Below are 18,246 nucleotides of genomic sequence, written 5' to 3'. Positions count from 1 at the left end.
CTGAGACGTGGGATCTTTTCTTTACGGTTAACAGCTGAACGCCCTAACCCATTGCGCTACGGAGACAGCAGTGGGATCTTTTCTTTAATGTGTATTTATTGGTTTACTGTTGGCTGTGCTGGGTCTTCGTTGCTGCTCAGCTCTTCTCTGGTTGTCGTGCACGAGCCTCTCACGGTGGTGACCGCTCTTATTTCAGAGCACAGGTCCTAGGGCACGTGGGCTCAGTAGCTGTGGCACATGAGCTTAGTTGCTCCTCAGCATGTGGGATCTTCCCAGATCAGGGATCGAACCCGTGTCTCCTGCATTGGCAGGCCAATTCTTTACCACTGAGCCACTAGGGAAGCCCGGAGACCTGGGTTTCTGATCTCTGTTACAGATGTGGGTTTTATCCACGTGAATGTGCAGGACCATAGCGGTAAACTCCTAGAGTTGTCCAGAATTTCATTGCATGACTTTCCAACCAGTTTGTCTATTTGTCTGTCTTTGGTCAGAGAGTGATTTCCACACTTCAACAACTTTTATTTAATTTTTTGGGAGGTTAGGAGCATTCCTGTATAAAATTTTCTCTACAGGGTACATATCTGGGAATACATGCGTTGAGTTTTAGCAAAATATGCTTTTTAAGTAAGTTTCCTTGAGAACAAATACTCTTTTGCAACTTCATCTTTTAAAGCAGAGCCAGGCTTATAACCTGAGTGATCCCGTTCCCTGCCCCCAATTCCACAGCTGCTTCTTATGAAGTTTGGGGCATCCCCACCTACCTCTCCTCCAACCCTGTGTGTGGTCTGGCAGATGGTGGGGGGTAGTGGGGGGTGGTGCCGGCACCTGGGGAGTTTCAGCGGCTCTTGTAGAGTTTAACTGTGCAGCTTGGGCTCCCCCAGACCCTCCAGCTGGCAGCCTCACCCCACAGGGCCCCACCCAGACCTCAGGGTGTGAACTAATATAGAGCGCCTGCATTTCCGCTCTAGGTTGTGTTTAACCACCTGGCTCCCCCACCTCCCGACACCACGCACCCAGATCAAGGTAAGAAGGGGTTGCAGCTGAGCGCCCCCTGGGCCCCGGCTTCATGCAGCTGGAACAGGGGCTGAGGTGGGAGCAGCTGCCTGGAGAAGAGGGTTTGAGAGAAGTCTGGAGGGAGGCTGAGTGAGGTGCCCCAGGTTTCACCTGTCAAAGGGGATCTCTCCAGAAGTCTAAGCACCAGCTCCTTCAGTATCTGAGCCTGAGTCTTTGTAAAAGACTTTACAAACTATAAACGAACACCAAAAGAGTTACTGCAGATACAGCCAGCACCATCAAACCCAGGCTTTCAAAGATTCTAGCACCCAGCTTCCAAGGGTCAAGACCAATGTTCTGCATCCCAGCCCCTGCTCTGTTCCACACGTGGAAGCACCATCTTGTTTCCCAACCCACTTTTAAAGGCCCCCCGCCAACCTTCTAACCACCCCCAGCCTCCACTTCACTCTGATGGGAGGGACTGTGGAGATGCCATAATGAATGGCCTCGGCCATCCTGCGTCAGAAGCTTAGACTCGGGCAGGGGGCTCACGGGCTGGGGCTTCCAGGAATGCTCCACCCCAGCATCCTCATCACCCACCTGCACCCAGCACCTGGGGTCCTCAGGCTTCATGCAGTCACACCCCTGCACCAAGCAATCAACCCAAAACCCAGCTCTTCCCCAGGACTGCGGAGGATGCCAAACTAATTAAGACACGGCCCTTCCCCTGAAGGAACTCAGGAGCCTGTCTACTCCAAAGAGCTGGAGCCCAGTTAGGGGCCTCTCCTGGTGCCTCATGTTTCTTATCCTGCTGATATGATGAATTACCATTGTGGGGTGGGGGGTTGTGGGTCCTTCACTTCCTGCTGGGGACTTCGCACCTCCGGAAGAAAGCTCAGGGGAAGGAAATAAACCAACAGCCTTCGGCACATGTATTCCAGCCCCTCCTTCCCGGCAGAGGGGGGGTGAATAGCCAGGCTTTGGTGACAAAGCTGAGTCATTTACTCCCAGGGAAGATAAGTGGTCTCCAGGTGACCTTTTCCTGGAGGGGTCTTGGCTCCCCCGAGCTGTGCAGAAAAGTAGTAGTCACTGGAAAAACGCTAAGCAAGCTCCGGAGCCCCCTCCACACCTCTGCTGTGGGACCACCAGCTTGTCTGGGTGCTGTCAGGCTGAGCACTGTGGCCAAGCCCTGGGCACATTCTCAGGTCAGCTACATCTGCCGTGTTCTGAGACCACTGCTCCCCTTGGGACAGAGGCGGGGAGGGCGGGCGGGGTTGGGGAGGGAGGGGAGGCTCGCTGCCTCCGAGGTGCTGAGGGATCTGCCGACGCCGGTCCCAGGCTTGGGTCCACAAAGCCCATCTCCCTAGACCCTCGGGACTCTCCCGCCCCCATCATGGGTCTCGTGGCCAGAGCAGTGGCCATGTCTAACCCGTTCCCTTTAGAGAATCACTTCGTGGTGGCCCAGTATGACTATAAGGCCATGAACGACCGGGACCTGCAGATGCTGAAGGGGGAGAAGTTGCAGATCCTGAGCGAGTAAGTGTCCAGGACACCGTCCCTGTCACTGCAGGCCCCCCTCCCCTCTCCGCCGCCGACACCCCACAGCTGCCTCCTGAATATCTCCTCCAGGGCCCTGCCCCCCACCCCCCAGCCCAATCACCCAGCACTTTCTTAAACTTGACCCAATCACCTTTCTTCCATGCACTTTTTATAAGTCTTTCTGGTGAGGTGGTTCCTATTCACTACCTCCTGCTCTGCGGTCAAAATCCTATCCTCCCTTCAAAACCCACCTCTAATGTCACCTCCTCCGTGCAGCCCTCCTGACACCCACAGTGCTTGCCTGACTGCTCCATCACAGCTCTGGGTTGGAGTCAGTTGTGTCCAGATTTATCCAGGGTTTCTCCTCTGCCTCAAACGTCATGCTTGTCCTGTGGAGCCTGGGAGCTGCTTTTGTTCTCGAAGTTCTGCGAGGGCCTCCAGCCAAGAGCAGAACAGCTCTTGGTTCATCCTTTCTTAGCAGCCCTTCTTGTTTCTGTCTTTCCCATCCAGTGCAAACTCACTCCCTAAACTCTAAAAGTGTCCCACTGATCGAGAGGAGGCGGCTCACTAGAAGACTGGGCCCCTCTTGGGTGAATCAGGCTGTGTAGACAAACCTCCCCTGGAGGCCTCATCGTCCCCTTCGTCCCTGGAAGGAAGCTTGCAAGTTGGAAATGGCCTGGACACCCCTGGCACTGAGCCCCTGGCCCCCGTCCCTTCTCTCTACCCGACTGTCTGCCTCTCGAAGTTTCTGCCTGAGATGCTGCTGTGGGCTGTGAGCTATCGAGGGAGAGGCCCGCGAGAGTCACTACCCGTTCTTTTTCCTTCCTTCCTAGAACTGGAGACTGGTGGTTGGCCAAGTCTCTCATCACAGGAAGAGAAGGCTACGTGCCCAGCAACTTTGTGACCCGGGTAGAGACCCTGGAAGTGGAAAAGTAGGTGAACACACAGCCCCACGGGTGTGCTGGCCGCTTCTGTTCCACGCAGGACCGAGCCAGGAAGCAGCTAAAAAGCAGAGCAGGGTGTGAATCTGGCAGGGAGGACACAGGAGAGGGGTGGGGACTTGGAGTTGCTGGAAAAGCCTTGTCTAAAATCCCAGACAACGTCTAAGCGTCCGTGTGACGCCAAGGACCCAGGGAGCCTACGCACTCCACCCATCTATAAGATGAGAGCTGCCCATTTCCTGGCTAACCAGCCAGCCTCCTCCCCTGCCTCCAGGGGCAGGACTCAGGGCTCACACCTCGGGGGACTCACAGGATGGGGGACTCACAGGAGAGCCTGGGCACAGTATCCTCATCACTCACAAGCACACAGCACCAGCCACGTCCTCAGGCATTAGAGCCCCGAACAACCAGAGCCAGGGCCCGGCTCTGCCCAGGGCTGGGGGAGGACGCCAAACTGACTCGGACACGGCCCCTCCCCGAAAGGAGCTCAGAGTCCGTCAAACTCATGAGCTGGACCAGGTTAGCAGCCTCGCCTGGTGTCCCTGCCCAGCACGCCCAGTCCTTGGACCACAGGGAGGCTAGGGCAGGTCCACCTCAACCAGCCACGCTCAGGGAGCACTAGAGACCCGACCGCAAGGAGGGCGGGCTGCAGGGGAAGGTATCGGGTGCATTTACCCAGAGCGAAATTAACAAAGGGCACCAGATAGGGTTCTCACTTCTCGTCAAGGAAACACCGAGACCATTGCCGAGAGCAGAGAGAGGGGCTGAGGGAATTTCATGTGGCAATGTACGGGGGTTCAGCTCAGGTCAAGTTGGCAACAGGAACACGGTGTTTCTCAAGGGGGAAGGGACTTGGGTGACAAGATCCCCAGGAGCATGGCCGCTCTCAGCTCTGCCTGCCTTTGTGCTTTTCCCTTCCAGGTGGTTCTTTAGATCCATTTGCCGGAGAGACGCCGAGAGGCAGCTCCTGGCTCCAGTCAATAAGGCTGGCGCCTTTCTTATTAGAGAAAGCGAAACCAACAAAGGTAAGCCTGCGGCCCTGCTGCCCTCCGCATGCAGCCGGGGACCCCCACCTATGGCCGTCCTTCTGGGAGTTATGAGGGGACAGAGGAGGTGCCAGCCAGGAGAATCTGATAGCTTCCACCTGGGTGTCTCTGCCACACGGGCCAGGCAGGACAGCCCATGAGTATCCAGTATTTGACCTTGAGGCTTTGCACACAAATAGCTCTCCCAAGACCTGGCTAGAAATGCACCCAACATGGATGGTGGCTCGGAGAGGGCATTGAAGAGCTGCTCCAGCCACTGTGGGCTGGTCTCACATGGCCTGGGTCAGCAGGAGCGCTGAAGCTGGCAGGGGCGGAAGAGGGAGATGACCCATCTGGAATCAAAGGATTTGGGAGCTGAAAGAATCTTCAGAGATCATCTCAGTCAGAGGCTGTGACTCAGCCACTTGCAAGAGCCTGGGGGGCAGCGGAAGTTTGGGGCACAGCCTGTGATGCAAAAGAAGCAGGTAGTGATCATGAGAACTGGGGGGACTCCTAGACTTAAACCCACTGACCGAGTGGAATGTTTCTGCCACCACTCTCCGGTCACTGGGTTTTCTCTTTCTCTGTCATTAGTTTTCTGTCTTCTTATAGTGCTTTGGCCATCAAATATAAAACACATCTAAATATTGCATAAATTATGAACAAGAGCACAATTATAAACATAGAGTTAGAATAAGTAAACATCTGTGTAACCACAAGAGCAAGAATATTCCAGATGCCCAGAGCCCCTCTCACTGCCCCACTGGTACCCCTCCCTGATTCACCTTCCCACCCCAGAGAAGCCACCACTATCCTGACTTTGATGGAAGCCCTTCCTTGCCTTTCTTTATAGTTTTACCACCCATGTTTTGTCTGTTTTTCACCTTTATTATACAAATGGGGTCGAGCCATTTTCGTTTTTGTGTCTTATTCCTTTCACTCGACATTGTAAAATTCTGCATTTGTTTGCTAGGCCTTCTGTAGTAAAGTACAGGAGCTGAGAGGCTTAAATAGCAGACCTGTGCTTTCCCACAGTTCCAGAGGCCAGAGATAGACGGTCGAGATGTCAGCAGGGCTGGTTCCCCGAGGCCTCTCTCCCCGGCTTGCAGGCGGCCGTCTTCTCTCTGTGTCCCCATGTGGCCGTCCTCTGCATCTGTCTGTGTCCTCATCCCCTCTTGTAAGAACACCAGTTGCGTTGGATCAGGACCCACCTCAGTGATGTAACCTCCCCTTTAAAGACCCTATTTCCAAAGATAGTCACATCACTGGGGTATAGGACTTGAACACAGGAATTAGCAGGGATGGGGGGACACAATTTCGTCCATCACAGATGTATTTGCATGGTTGAGGCAACAGCAATAATCTGTTCACTTTGACAGCTAAACAGAATCCAGGATATGAATATTCCATTAGTTCTTTCTCCATACTGGTGGAATTGGGGCTGTTATAAAGGTACTGCTATGAACCATGAGGCATATGCTTCCTGGTAGGTTTGCCTCTAGCCTTCCATCTTTGAGATACTGGGCCAATATCCCCATTTGAAAGATGGGGAAACTGAGGGAAGAAGTGACTCACTCTAGACCAACAGTGAACAAGCATCAGGGCCCAATCATCTGAGAGGCTCTGAACATTTTCACCAGCTCTAAAATGTGTCAAACAGACCTAACACTGGGCGGATGGAGGAGAACGTGCCAAGCAGGGTGAAGATGACTAGATGTTTTGTTTGCTGTAGAATATTTCAAACACACACACAAGTAAATAGTAAATGGAACCCCTGTACTCAACACCCAGCTTCAACAATAATCAACCCAGCTAATCTGATTTCATGTACATCCCCACCCCCATTACTTTGAAGCAAATGCCAGACATCACGTCATTTCACCAGGAAATGATGTTTTAATGGCTGCCTGTTGCTAAGGGGCCCTCTGGAGGGAAAGCCACCCCAACCTCAGTGTGAAGGAGGAAAGGATCTCTAAAGGTGGGGTGTCTCCTCCTGTCCTTGCCCCCCACCCCACAGTTAGTCCAGGCTGGGATTGGCCAGTTGGAGCAGGGCCTAGAAGACCCCGCGCAAGCATACAGCACGTCTATACACATGCGCACACGCTCCGAGGAAATCCAAAGCCTCCTCAGGCGGGAAGGAGCACTGCTCCCAGAAGGCGGGCCGCGAGTTCTAACCTAAGAGGTCTCCAGGACACCCCTTAGCTTCTCGAGACTAATTTTATTGGTATGTATGTTAGAACCGACTAGTTTCCCAGTTCAAGGACAGGTGGCCTTTACGAAAATCTCAGTCTCTGGGAGCCCAGCCCCGCGTCCCAGCTCATTCCAGCCGCAGGGTGGAGGCAGGACAGGGGATCCAGATGTTGTCAACAGGAAGGATTGAGATCCGCTTTAAGAAGAGGGAATGCCAAATTGTAGAAAGATATTAGGGACGGGCCCTGAGAGGAGCCCACACGGCAGAGAGGCCCTAAATAAGAGCTCCCGTGACACTGGAGGAAGAGACTCGGGTCTCCTTGGCTGATCTGGAGGAATCACAAGCAGGGAACAGCCGAGGGAGTGGAGAAGATAGCTCTTTTCCTCACTAGGGCGGAGCGTGGATGAATGTGTTCACTAGCGCCACTCTCCTGTGATACCTGGGCTTGCTGCACTCACCAGGGGCGAAGTTGGGAAGACACTTTGCAGCGTGCAGGTTGGGCTGGGGTAGGATACGAGGGGCGGGATGTGTCAGCAGTAGGACACGTCACAGGACGCGCGGCCTCTCCACATCCTTTTGCAGGTGGGCGATGAGACAGGCGCAATGGTCAAGGTAGGGGAGAAGGGATTTAAGACGGGGTGATAGTCTGATAAGGAAGGAAAGACGCCGGAAGACGAACAGCGCTGGGCAAAAATCAAGCGCCCACGCCCAGGACAAGAGGTGTCCGAGTCTGACACCTGGTGGCGGAGGGTGGTACTGCCCGCGATAGGCGCGCCTTTAGTAAGGTCACGGGAGCCCCCAAGCTGATCACTGATCAGTCAAGGGCCCTGGGGCATGCGACATCCCCCTTCGGGGCCTCAAATTTCTCATTTAGCAAGTAAAAGTGGAAGCATGTGGCACCCAGATAGCTGAACAGAGGCGCCTTATAGAAATATCAAGTTCAAGAAAAAAAAATTTCTCAGCTGGAAATTGTTGCCTCCTAAATTGCTCTTTACCGTTGGCATCTGCAACCTCTGACTGCAGGAAACATTAACCTAGAAAACAGAATAGTAGATGTATGTATGGATGTGAACAGAAGCCCTGGGTTGTGTCTTATTATGCTCTTCCCCATGGACAGGAGTGCTTTGGGTTGTAATTTGCTATTGCATGTGGGGCAGAGTCAGTCTTTCAATGGAATGAAGGAATGAATGAGTGAGTCAATCTCTTAGTCCCTCCAAAAACTGTATTTCTCAATATTCCAGGGCAAAGGGTCCTCAAGTCCCAGGTGCCCAAGTAGGAGAACAGCCTGATGGCTGAGAGCGCATTCTGCCTGCTCCAGAGTTCTGGAGCAGTTTTAGGAGGTTTGAGGAGGAATGCCAAGGACAGAGTTAGAATAAGCTGATAGGAAAGGCTTCTAGGAGGGTGGAGGGTGAGATTAAGAAAAAGGTAACTGATGATGGTCAAAATGGAAAGCAGAATTGGGGGAACTTGCCTGCAATGCAGGAGACCTGGGTTTGATCTCTGGGTCAGGAAGATCCCCTGGAGAAGGGAATGGCTACATACTCCAGTATTCTTGCCTGAAGAATTTCATGAACAGAGGAGCCTGGAGGGCTACAATCCATGGAGTCTCAAAAGAGTCGGACACAACTGGGCGACTAACAACACTTTTCCAAGGCCTTGAAATGAAGCCCAAATCCTAATCCTGATTTTCCCTCTTTGTGTCTTACTTCTCACGCATGTGCCTTTGTTAACTCTCTAGGTGCCTTTTCTCTGTCTGTGAAGGATGTGACCACGCAGGGAGAGGTGATCAAACACTATAAGATCCGCTCCCTGGATGAAGGCGGCTATTACATCTCCCCCCGGAACACCTTCCCCACTCTTCAGGCTCTGGTGCAGCACTATTCTAGTAAGAGGGGGGCATCTGAGAGAGGGGTGGGCTGTACCAGAGGAGCCCTCATGTCTCTCCATCACTGAGTTCTCAAGATCGCATGAATCATTGGTGCTGTTTTGGTGGAGGGGTGGAGGATTATCCCAAGGCTGGACCTAAGGTGTTGATAACTGTCAACATAATGATGTCCCTGATCCTGTAGGTTGGCTGTGACCACATGGAGAATAGCAAGTATTTTCAGTCTTAGAGACAGCAGGACAATGATAGCATGCTAAGCTTATTTTATGTAAAACAAATGCAGAGAGTTGAATGTGTGTGTGTGTGTGTGTGTGTGCCCTTGTGCACATTGAACTTGGGGTGGATGTGGGGCTGTCAAGGAGGGGCAGGGACACAGCTGGGAATGATACAGCGCTCATGATCTGTATGGTCTCCACAGATCTATGCTTGTGACCTCCAGCTCATCTCTTCTTTCCTAATGCAGAGAAAGGGGATGGGTTGTGCCAGAGGCTGACCCAGCCCTGTGTGAGCCTGGCCCCCCAGAACCCCTGGGCCCAGGATGAGTGGGAAATCCCCCGGCAGTCTCTCAAGCTGGTCAGGAAGCTTGGGTCCGGGCAGTTTGGTGAAGTCTGGATGGGTGAGTATGTGGTGCTCCGGGAGTCGCTCACCCACTGCCCTGCGTCCTAGAGCACAGAGGGCTTGGGACCTGCACGCGGCGTCGTACTTCCCACAGAGGCTTGTGGAGCGGAAGGGACTGGGGCCACATACCCATTTTACAGACGGGGTAATGCAAGCACAGAACACTGAAGTCGCCTGCCCTCGGCTGTTCTAATATGGTGATGAAGCAGGGGTAGAGTCCAGCTCTCCCCCTGTCCCCACCCAAGCCCATTCCCGCCTTCCTTCTTCACTACCCAAAGCTGCCTTTGCCGTTGACTCCTGTGTGACCTGGAAGAGGAGCCTGGCTAGCTCGTCTTAGCGTTGTCTCACTGGGTGGAAACAGCATGTTAACCATGGGGAGAGCTGAACCAGGGGCTCCAGGACCCTGATAACCAGGTCACCACATGCAGCTGTGAGAATAGCCCGTCCCTTAACTTCCCGGCCCCTGTGGCCTCACCTTCAATTACAGTGAATGGCCGCTCCTCTGCTTACCAGCGTGTGATCAGAATATAAAAGATGCTTTATTTTATCCCTGGAAAGGTCCGTGTCTCTGTGGCATGATTTCAGGTGGGGTCCTGCTGCCTCCCTGATTCCTCCGGGATCCAGGACTGATGGCTGGGGCACCCCTGGCAGGAGCTTCCCCTGGCTCCTTGCAAGTCTGAGTCCTGGCTTATCTTTTCACTTCAGTGTAGACAGGGACCTAATGGACTGGGGTTGGGGGGTGGGCGGTTAGGGGTGTGTGCAGGTGCTGTAAGGATCTGGAAATGAACATCGCAGGGCACAGAGAGGGGGACGGAGGCCCCGGCCACCTCTGCCTCCTCTATGTTTCTGCCACGGGCTGTGATGCTTACTGCCACACTGAAGCTATCAAGTGGTCAGAGAGACTCATTATGTAGGGATAGGCGGACAAAAGGGACACACCCCAGACTTGGCTGTAGGGACCAGGAGGTGAAACAGCCCCCTTCCCAGGCTGGGTAATATCCGTAACTGCCCAGGGTTCCTGTCTAGCAGAGGAGGCCGGGACAGGCTCGAATCCTTCTAGGTAAGCGGGCACATCCGTCACCATCAGGAGCTGTAATTCCAACCCAGGACCACTTCCAGGGGGTGGGGCTCTGGCCTCAGTGCCCCATCTATATAGAACAGGGATGGCTCCTGGAAGCTTACATAGGTTTTGGTTAAGGTTTCACCGCCCCTACCTCCAAGTCCTCTGAAATCCTCTTCATCTTCTGTCCCCGGGCCTCAGGTTATTATAAAAACAACATCAAGGTGGCCATCAAGACCTTGAAGGAGGGAACCATGTCTCCAGAGGCCTTCCTGGGCGAGGCCAACCTGATGAAAACTCTCCAGCATGAGAGGCTGGTCCGTCTCTACGCTGTGGTCACCAAGGAGCCCATCTACATCGTGACCGAGTACATGGCCAGAGGTAGGGCCCTGCCCAAGGCTGGGTCCCTCAGACAGAGGCAGGGAGGCTTGAGGGTGGGAGTTGAGGCTTGGGGTCGCCAAAAAGGATAGGCTGATCTGCTGCTGTGAGTTTGCCTGGCTGGGGGACCTCTGCAGGGGACCACTGAGGCATGAGCTGGATCAATCAGCCAATATCCTGCAGATCTAGGGTGTTCCACATGCATGGGTGGGGGCAGAGTGAAGGATGATGAGAACAAGACAGCTAAGTGGTCCTTATAGAGGAGTTTCCATAACTCAGGAGACCCTGAACCAGCATCTTTGCAGGGACCCTCCTGTGCCCAGGACTGCTTGGCGTCCCCTGGGGTGGACAGAGGGCAGCAAAGTCAAAAGAATAGTAGGCTGGGTGTCCAGAGACAGTTCTAGTCCAGGAGACCTTTTACAACCCTATGAACATTTTACAACACAGATGATAAGAGGTTGGTGAGACGGCCACTGAGGTCCAGAGAATGGTCATTCTCTACTGGGGCCTGAGGAATTCTTCTCACCCCTCCTATGACCCTGACCGCACCCTGATTCCTGTCGGATCCTAAAATGCTGTCTGTTCCTTAAAGGGTGCCATGACGGGGTCCTACATTGAGCTGGAGGCATGTGGCTCCCTTGCTCACCTGTTAGCCACCCCTCAGGCGAGTAATCCCCCACTCTTAGATACCAAAGAGGAGCAGCGTCTGTCCCCTGTACCAACTCCAGGAGATGAGTCTCCGTGATTCTGGTGATTTCTTGCATCCTCAGAGGCAGAATGTCTGCCAACAAAGGGTGAGGGGGGCAGAAGATGCTTTGTAATGTCATGCAGGGAATGAGCAGTTCCTTGACTGTGTGACCTTGACCCTGACTGAGACCTGATGTCCCCTGAGCAGCTGGCAGCAGATCAGCGCCTCTTGGGAGCTGTGAGGGCTGAGATGGAAGTTTCTGTAGAGCAGAGGCACCTGCAGCCGTGGGTGGTTTGTTCTCTGGGCACAAGAGGCCTGAAAGAGTGCCACCCACTTCCCGCCCAGATGGGCAGCAGCCCACACCCCGAGAGGCCGGCCCGGCCAGGGTTGGGTCACCCAGTGGAAGTTCAGCTGCAACTTCTCTTTCCTCAGGCTGCCTGCTGGATTTCCTGAAGACGGATGAAGGTAGCCGATTGTCCCTCTCAAGGCTGATTGACATGTCGGCCCAGGTTCGTGAGCGCTAAATGCAGTGATCCAGGCCCCTGGGCCCTGTTCTCTTGTGGCTCAGCGAGATCAACTCTTTGGAGGCTGTGTCCATTAGATTTAGGCTGGGCTGTGAGAGACAGAAGGCCCAAGTCGTCAATAGTTTCAATGTGTCAGCACCAGAGGCGGGCAGTCTGGGGCAGGCAGTGGAGATGCCCCTCAGAGTCACAGGGACCCAGGTTTCTTCCACCCACTGGGGTCTTAACAGATCATCTGCCCACCCAGGGACCTGCTCATGCTTTAGCATCTTGTCCTCCTCAGCCAGGAGGAAGAAGTGGGAGGAAGGGGGCAAACCGCACCCCTCCCTTAGAGCCAACTGCTGGAAGTCACTCACTACACTTGCTCTCCCAGCCCCCTGGCCACCTGTCACCTGCCCGCACCTAGCTGCAAGGGAGCTTGGGAAATGTAGTCTGTCTCCTAGGCAGCCATGAAGGTTCTATTGGTGAGGACCAGAGGAAGAAAGGACGGCATGGGGAACCCAGAGAGTTCCCACGAATTCCACGTCATATGGAAGGTCAGCACTTTGTGGTGACCTCCTCCGTCCTCAGAGGGTGCCCATCATGCCTTCTGGAGACTCAGACATCATGAGGCAAAGAGCAAAATGACGGGGAGGGAAACGTTCCTCCCGGGGGATTTTAGCTAAGGACTCTAACTGGCAGCAAAGCACATCTGGTGGCCCTGGGTGTGTGTCTGTTAAAACTGGAACTCTCAGAAGAAAAGCTCCGGTCTGTGGTCAGCCCGTGAGACGCAGAAACACACACACACATCCTGTTGGAGGGAGGCACCCTCCCCTATCCCACACCACCCCCGCCCCCCTCCAAGTCGTTATCTGCTATTAGTATCAGGGCAGGAACTGAGGTCACCGTGCCTTTTTTCCACCCCCTTTTTTCCACTGAGGTGCGCACAGGCTGGGTTGAACAGGATGGTGAGGTGGTCTCGGAAAACAGCCTGGTAACTGGTTTCAAACCACAGCTCAGTGATAAGCTGACCACTCCCTTTTTTCCCTTTCTTTTCCTCTTCTCACTCGCTGGCAATGGTCTCCGTCAATCCTCTGGGAAATCTTGGGTCCCCTAGAGGCAAATGATATGAAAAGTCACCTGAGTTATAAGTTCAGTTCAGTCGCTCAGTCATGTCCGACTCTTTGCGACCCCATGGACTGCAGCACGCCAGGCTTCCCTGTCCATCACCAACTCATGGAGTTTACTCAAATTCATGTCCATCGAGACAGTGATGCCATCCAGCCATCTCATCCTCTGTCGTCCCCTTCTCCTCCTGCCCTCAATCTTTCCCAGCATCAGGGTCTTTCCCAATGAGTTAGTTCTTCCCATCAGGTGGTCAAATTATTGGAGTTTCAGCTTCAGCATCAGTCCTTCCAAAGAATATTCAGGACTGATCTCCTTTAGGATGGACTGGTTGGATCTCCTTGCAGTCCAAGGGAATCTCAAGAGTCTTCTCCAACACTCAGTTCAAAAGCATCCATTCTTCGGCACTCAGCTTTCTTTATAGTCCAACCCTCACATCCATGCATGACTACTGGAAAACCATTGCTTTGACTAGATGGACCTTTCTTGGCAAAGAAATGTCTCTGCTTTTTAATGTGGTGTCTAGGCTGATCATAACTTTTCTTCCAAGGAGCAAGCATCTTTTAATTTCATGGCTGCAGTCACCATCTGTAGTGATTTTGGAGCTCAAAATAATAAAGTCTGTCACTGTTTCCACTGTTTCCCCATCTATTTGCCATGAAGTGATGGGACCAGATGCCATGATCTTAGTTTTCTGAATGTTGAGCTTTAAGCCAACTTTTTCACTCTCCTCTTTCACTTTCATCAAGAGGCTCTTTAGTTCTTCTTCACTTTCTGCCATAAGAGTGGTGTCATCTGTATATCTGAGGTTATTGATATTTCTCCCGGCAATCTTGATTCCAGCTTGTGCTTCATCCAGCCCAGCATTTCTCATGATGTACTCTGCAAATAAATAAGTTTATAAGTAGATGTGGCCAAGAATCTGAAGGTTAGGAAAGCAGAAAGTCAGAACCTTCCAGGTAAACAGCTTGTAAAACACATTCTGATCACGTGAACGCCTTGCTCTGTGTACAAGCATTCGCACACCCATGCACACTCTGCCTTCTGGGTGCTCCTTATCCTGCTCTAGAGCATGAAGTGCAAAGCTCCCCTCTAGCCGCAGCCCGTGTGCCCCACTTTGCAGCCACGCGGCATCTCCCCCATCCTGTCACACCTTGGAACCTTCACCCCGCCTGTCTCTGATGCCAGGCTCTGATGCAGAGGGTGGCCTAAAGTCCTTTCTCCCCTTGCGGGGGTCTGGCCTTCACTGTGGGGCCCCCTCCCTCAGATTGCAGAAGGAATGGCATACATCGAGCAGATGAATTCAATCCACCGGGACCTGAGAGCGGCCAACATCCTGGTGTCTGAGGCCTTGTGCTGCAAAATCGGCGACTTCGGCTTGGCCCGGATCATCGACAATGAGTACACCGCCCAGGAGGGTGAGCGGCGTCCAGCTCCCCAGCCCTGCTCGGACGTCTTGCCGTGCAAGTCTGACCTTGCTCCCAGCTAGTTCAGCATGTCCCTGACGTGCTTTGCAGAGCACAGGTGCCTCAGGAGTGACTGTGTGAGAGAGTAGGGTTAGAGGTACCACCCATTCTCTGAGTCCTCTCTCGGAGGTTCCCAGCCCAGAGCAACATAGTAAAGGCGCTGAGAAGGCGTGCAGCTGAGGAACAGGGCACATATGTTTCACGTTGTGGCTCCCAAAGTCACTGGAACCCCAAAAACTTCTTCCACGTAGGTTCTGTGAACCTCTCATAGAACCAAGGGTTCACAGAGCAGACTTTAGAAAACACTACTCTAATGGCCTGCCTGCTCAGTCACTTCAGTCATGTCCAGCTCTTTTTGACCCCATGGACTTGTAGCCCACCAGGATCCTCTGTCCATGGGATTCTCCAGGCAAGAATACTGGCATGGGTTGCCATTTCCTCCTCCAGGGGATCTTCCCAACCTGGGGATGGAACATGTATCTCTTACATCTCCTGCATTGGCAGGCGGGTTCTTTACCACTCATGCCACCTGGAAAACCCAAAGTATGAGCAGCAAAAACCTAATACCTGAATTGGGGTTGCTACAGGTGCTTTGCTTTACTTTGTAAAAACTTAGGCAAAGGTTTGAGGCACTCAAAATACATTTCATTAAGCAAGTGAGTGATATTAGTGAACATATTCATCAGTTGATACGGGAAATGGATTATCTGTTCCATTCATTGAGGGAACTTCAGGCGAGAAAGCTAGGGAAGGTGCAGGTGATCAAGGGCTGGGCCATGCAGCCTGCTGTGGACGTCATCCAGGGCTGCAGGATTTGAACTCCTTCCTCACTGTGACCCTAGGAGGTACATGAGTCACGTGTCACCACTTCCCTTTTGCAGGAAAGGATTAACTAAGGCAGTAAAGTGAAAGTGTTAGTCAGTTGCACCTGACTCTTTGCAACCCCATGGACTGTAGCCCACCAGGCTCCTCTGTCCATGGGATTTGCCAGGCAAGAATACTGGAGTGGGTAGCTATTCCCTTCTCCAGGGGATCTTCCTGACCCAGGGATTGAACCCAGGTCTCCTGCACTGGAGGCAGATTCTTTACTGTCTGAGCCAGCAGGGGAGCCCAACTAAGCAAGGACAATTTAAATGATTTGCCCCAGTCATGGGTTCCTGTTGGTAAGCAAGGCTAATGGGAGGTGGAAACAAACTCTTCAGTCATAGGTGGAAACACATGCTGGTCACCCAGTGAAGCCAATTCAGGCAGACACAAAGCGGGCGAGGGGGGTGGTATTTGCCCTTTGGTGCTGTGGACCCCCAGGGTCTTCACACTCCTGGTCACGTGTCCTGTGGGTCTGAATGACTCCCTGGACGCACTTCTGTCTGATATAGTGGCCCAGGCATCCCCAGGCAGGGCAGGGGCTGGGGGAGAAAGAGCAAGGAGTTGGGGGTGTGGAGGAAGTCAGTCAAGGCCTCACGAAGCTGCTCATGGCTTTTCTTGCAGGGGCCAAGTTCCCCATCAAGTGGACTGCCCCAGAGGCCATCCATTTTGGGGTGTTCACCATCAAAGCGGACGTGTGGTCATTTGGAATCCTCCTGATGGAAATTGTCACTTATGGGCGTGTGCCCTACCCAGGTAGGCGGCTGCGTCCTGCAGCGACCCTCCCAGCTCAGGGCTGTCCAGAGACAGCTATGATGGCAGATGTCTCACCCTTAGGGCCTGGGGCTGCCCACCTGCATGTCAGAATAGAGCCCCATGGTTGAAACTGAAAGCCAGGTGTGCCGCTCTGGGGGCGGGGCTGCCCTCCCTGCCCTCAGCATTGCTCTTGGAAACAGGACTGTGTCCCATGCATCCAGCAGAGGTCAGTGAGCCCACAAATCTGGAATTCAGTTAAGGTCGGGGTCTAAATTCAAGTTTCTTCCAATTAGTTTGCCCTCAGTTGAGTGGCCAAGTGGTCCCTCCCTCGGCCTTACACTGTGGGTACAGCCCCCAAACCTCCATCCTGAGAGCCAACCCCCGGGCCGATCTGAAGGGCTTGGGCCCTTAGCAGCCCCTGGGAGGGGCTGGGGCCTGTTCACCAAGCACCTGCTTGGTGAGTGATGCTCACCTGTGTGCCTGACAGTCCCAGGTAAGCAGGTAGCACCCCATCCAGGAGGAACTGCCCCGTAGTGAGATCATCTACACTGTTCTGGAAGCAATGAAAAGTACATAGAGGGATGCGAGAAGGTGGCACCAACCGGGCTGAGAGGGCAGAGACGCCGGTGCTTGCCCCGCCGGTCCTCAGCCACGTCCCTTCCACCTCCAGGGATGAGCAACCCCGAGGTCATCCGCAACCTGGAGCGCGGCTACCGCATGCCGCGCCCAGACTCGTGCCCACCTGAGCTGTACAACGGCATCATCGCGGAGTGCTGGCGCAGCCGGCCGGAGGAGCGGCCCACCTTCGAGTTCCTGCAGTCAGTGCTCGAGGACTTCCACACGGCCACCGAGGGCCAGTACGAGCTGCAGCCCTAGGCCCGCGTGCAGAGCGGTCTGGCCTCGGCCTCAGAGGCACTGGAAGGCGGGGAGATGTCCGCACGCCCGTTTCTCAGACGAGGACACTAGAGGCGGCTGGGTCGCGGCCTGGCCTATGGAGCAGGATGCAATCGCAGCGCCGCACCTGTCCGGCTGTGCATCCCTGGGCGACTTAGCCTCGTCGTGCCTTCACCTTCACGCTGGCACAGAGGAGACGAACCACGAGAGAACCTACCTCGCATGTTCCTCACGAGGATGCCCCGGTGAAGAGTTCAGGGTAGTGCCCGGCACGCTCCTCAGAGTCCGTCACCACGTCACAGAAGGCTCCCTGTGCTGGCACCGGAAACAAGAAACCACCGGCGACCCGAGTCCCGCGGCTCTCACCTGACCCAGACCGCGCTCGGCACTCTGGGACTTCTCGGAAATAAAGTCGCGAGACCTGACGTTTCCCGTGTCGTTCTTGGCGACGAGCCTGGACAGCGCGCACGTGCCATTCGTGGCTGTATGGGTGGTGCCTCGAGGGACTCGCAGACGGCCCTGGGTTTCAGGAGGAAATCTAGGACCCCAGCCCCAAGACCGGGGCACCATCGCTGCCTCTTAGGGCAGCTGGAGCAGCAGCAGCAGGTGGCGCTCTCACCTCAGACATCCTCAGCCTCCAGGTCTGAGCTGGGTGATGGGGAGAAGGGGGCTTTGCTCAACAATGGGGCCTGCAAGGGAGGCGAAGAAGCCCTGGGCTCTGGGTCCCTGGAGCAGGAGCAAAAACAGGTGACTCGGGGATGGTAACACCAAGGAACGCTCCGGGCTCCGCACTGTTCATTGAAGCTCGCCATTTGTCATGTTTTTGTTTTGTTTATGCTAGATTTTACTTCTTTACAGAAAAATAAATGAAAAGTATAGAGAATTCCTATTTAACCCCTCATCCTGCCCCACCCCCAACTTCCCCTATTGTTAACATCTTGCAATCGTGGCTATACATTTGTAAGGACTGAGGAGCCAATACTGACACATTATTATTAACTGAAATCCATAGTTTACCTGTGTGGCTTCTCAGGTAGCTCAGTGGTAAAGAACCCCTCTGCCAGTGCAGGAGATGTGAGAGACATGAGTTTGATCCCTGGGTTGGGAAGATACCCTGGAGGAGGGCATGGCAATCCACTCCAGTATTCTTGGACAGTGGAGCCTGGTGGGCTACAGTCCATGAGGTTGCAAAGAGTCGGACACATCTGAAGCAACTTAGCATACAGTTTTACCTTAGGATTCACTCTTTGCTGTGTGTTCTGTGGGTGTGGACCTATGTATACTCCCATGCTGTCATGCAATGTTACAGAATAGCTTCCTTGC

The 18,246-nt window shown here is 53.8% G+C and overlaps 1 protein-coding gene across 2 annotated transcripts in view; it reads left to right on the top strand.

Moving 5' to 3' along the window:
* Positions 1–17,262, top strand: part of BLK (BLK proto-oncogene, Src family tyrosine kinase) — a 51,258-nt gene extending 33,996 nt beyond the window's left edge. For both annotated transcript variants that reach the window (XM_065907977.1, XM_065907978.1), the window contains exons 3-13: positions 969–1,023; positions 2,436–2,529; positions 3,366–3,464; positions 4,395–4,498; positions 8,428–8,574; positions 9,038–9,190; positions 10,454–10,633; positions 11,751–11,827; positions 14,211–14,361; positions 15,898–16,029; positions 16,700–17,262. In XM_065907977.1, coding sequence (XP_065764049.1) covers positions 969–1,023; positions 2,436–2,529; positions 3,366–3,464; positions 4,395–4,498; positions 8,428–8,574; positions 9,038–9,190; positions 10,454–10,633; positions 11,751–11,827; positions 14,211–14,361; positions 15,898–16,029; positions 16,700–16,905 — 1,398 coding nt within the window. In that variant the 3' untranslated portion in view covers positions 16,906–17,262. The remainder of the gene's footprint in view (positions 1–968; positions 1,024–2,435; positions 2,530–3,365; positions 3,465–4,394; positions 4,499–8,427; positions 8,575–9,037; positions 9,191–10,453; positions 10,634–11,750; positions 11,828–14,210; positions 14,362–15,897; positions 16,030–16,699) is intronic.
* The last annotated feature ends 984 nt before the right edge of the window (positions 17,263–18,246 follow it).

Source organism: Muntiacus reevesi, chromosome 17 (genome assembly GCF_963930625.1).
Source record: "Muntiacus reevesi chromosome 17, mMunRee1.1, whole genome shotgun sequence".
NCBI classification, from domain to species: domain Eukaryota; kingdom Metazoa; phylum Chordata; class Mammalia; order Artiodactyla; family Cervidae; genus Muntiacus; species Muntiacus reevesi.
This window is presented reverse-complemented; position numbering and strand designations above follow the sequence as displayed.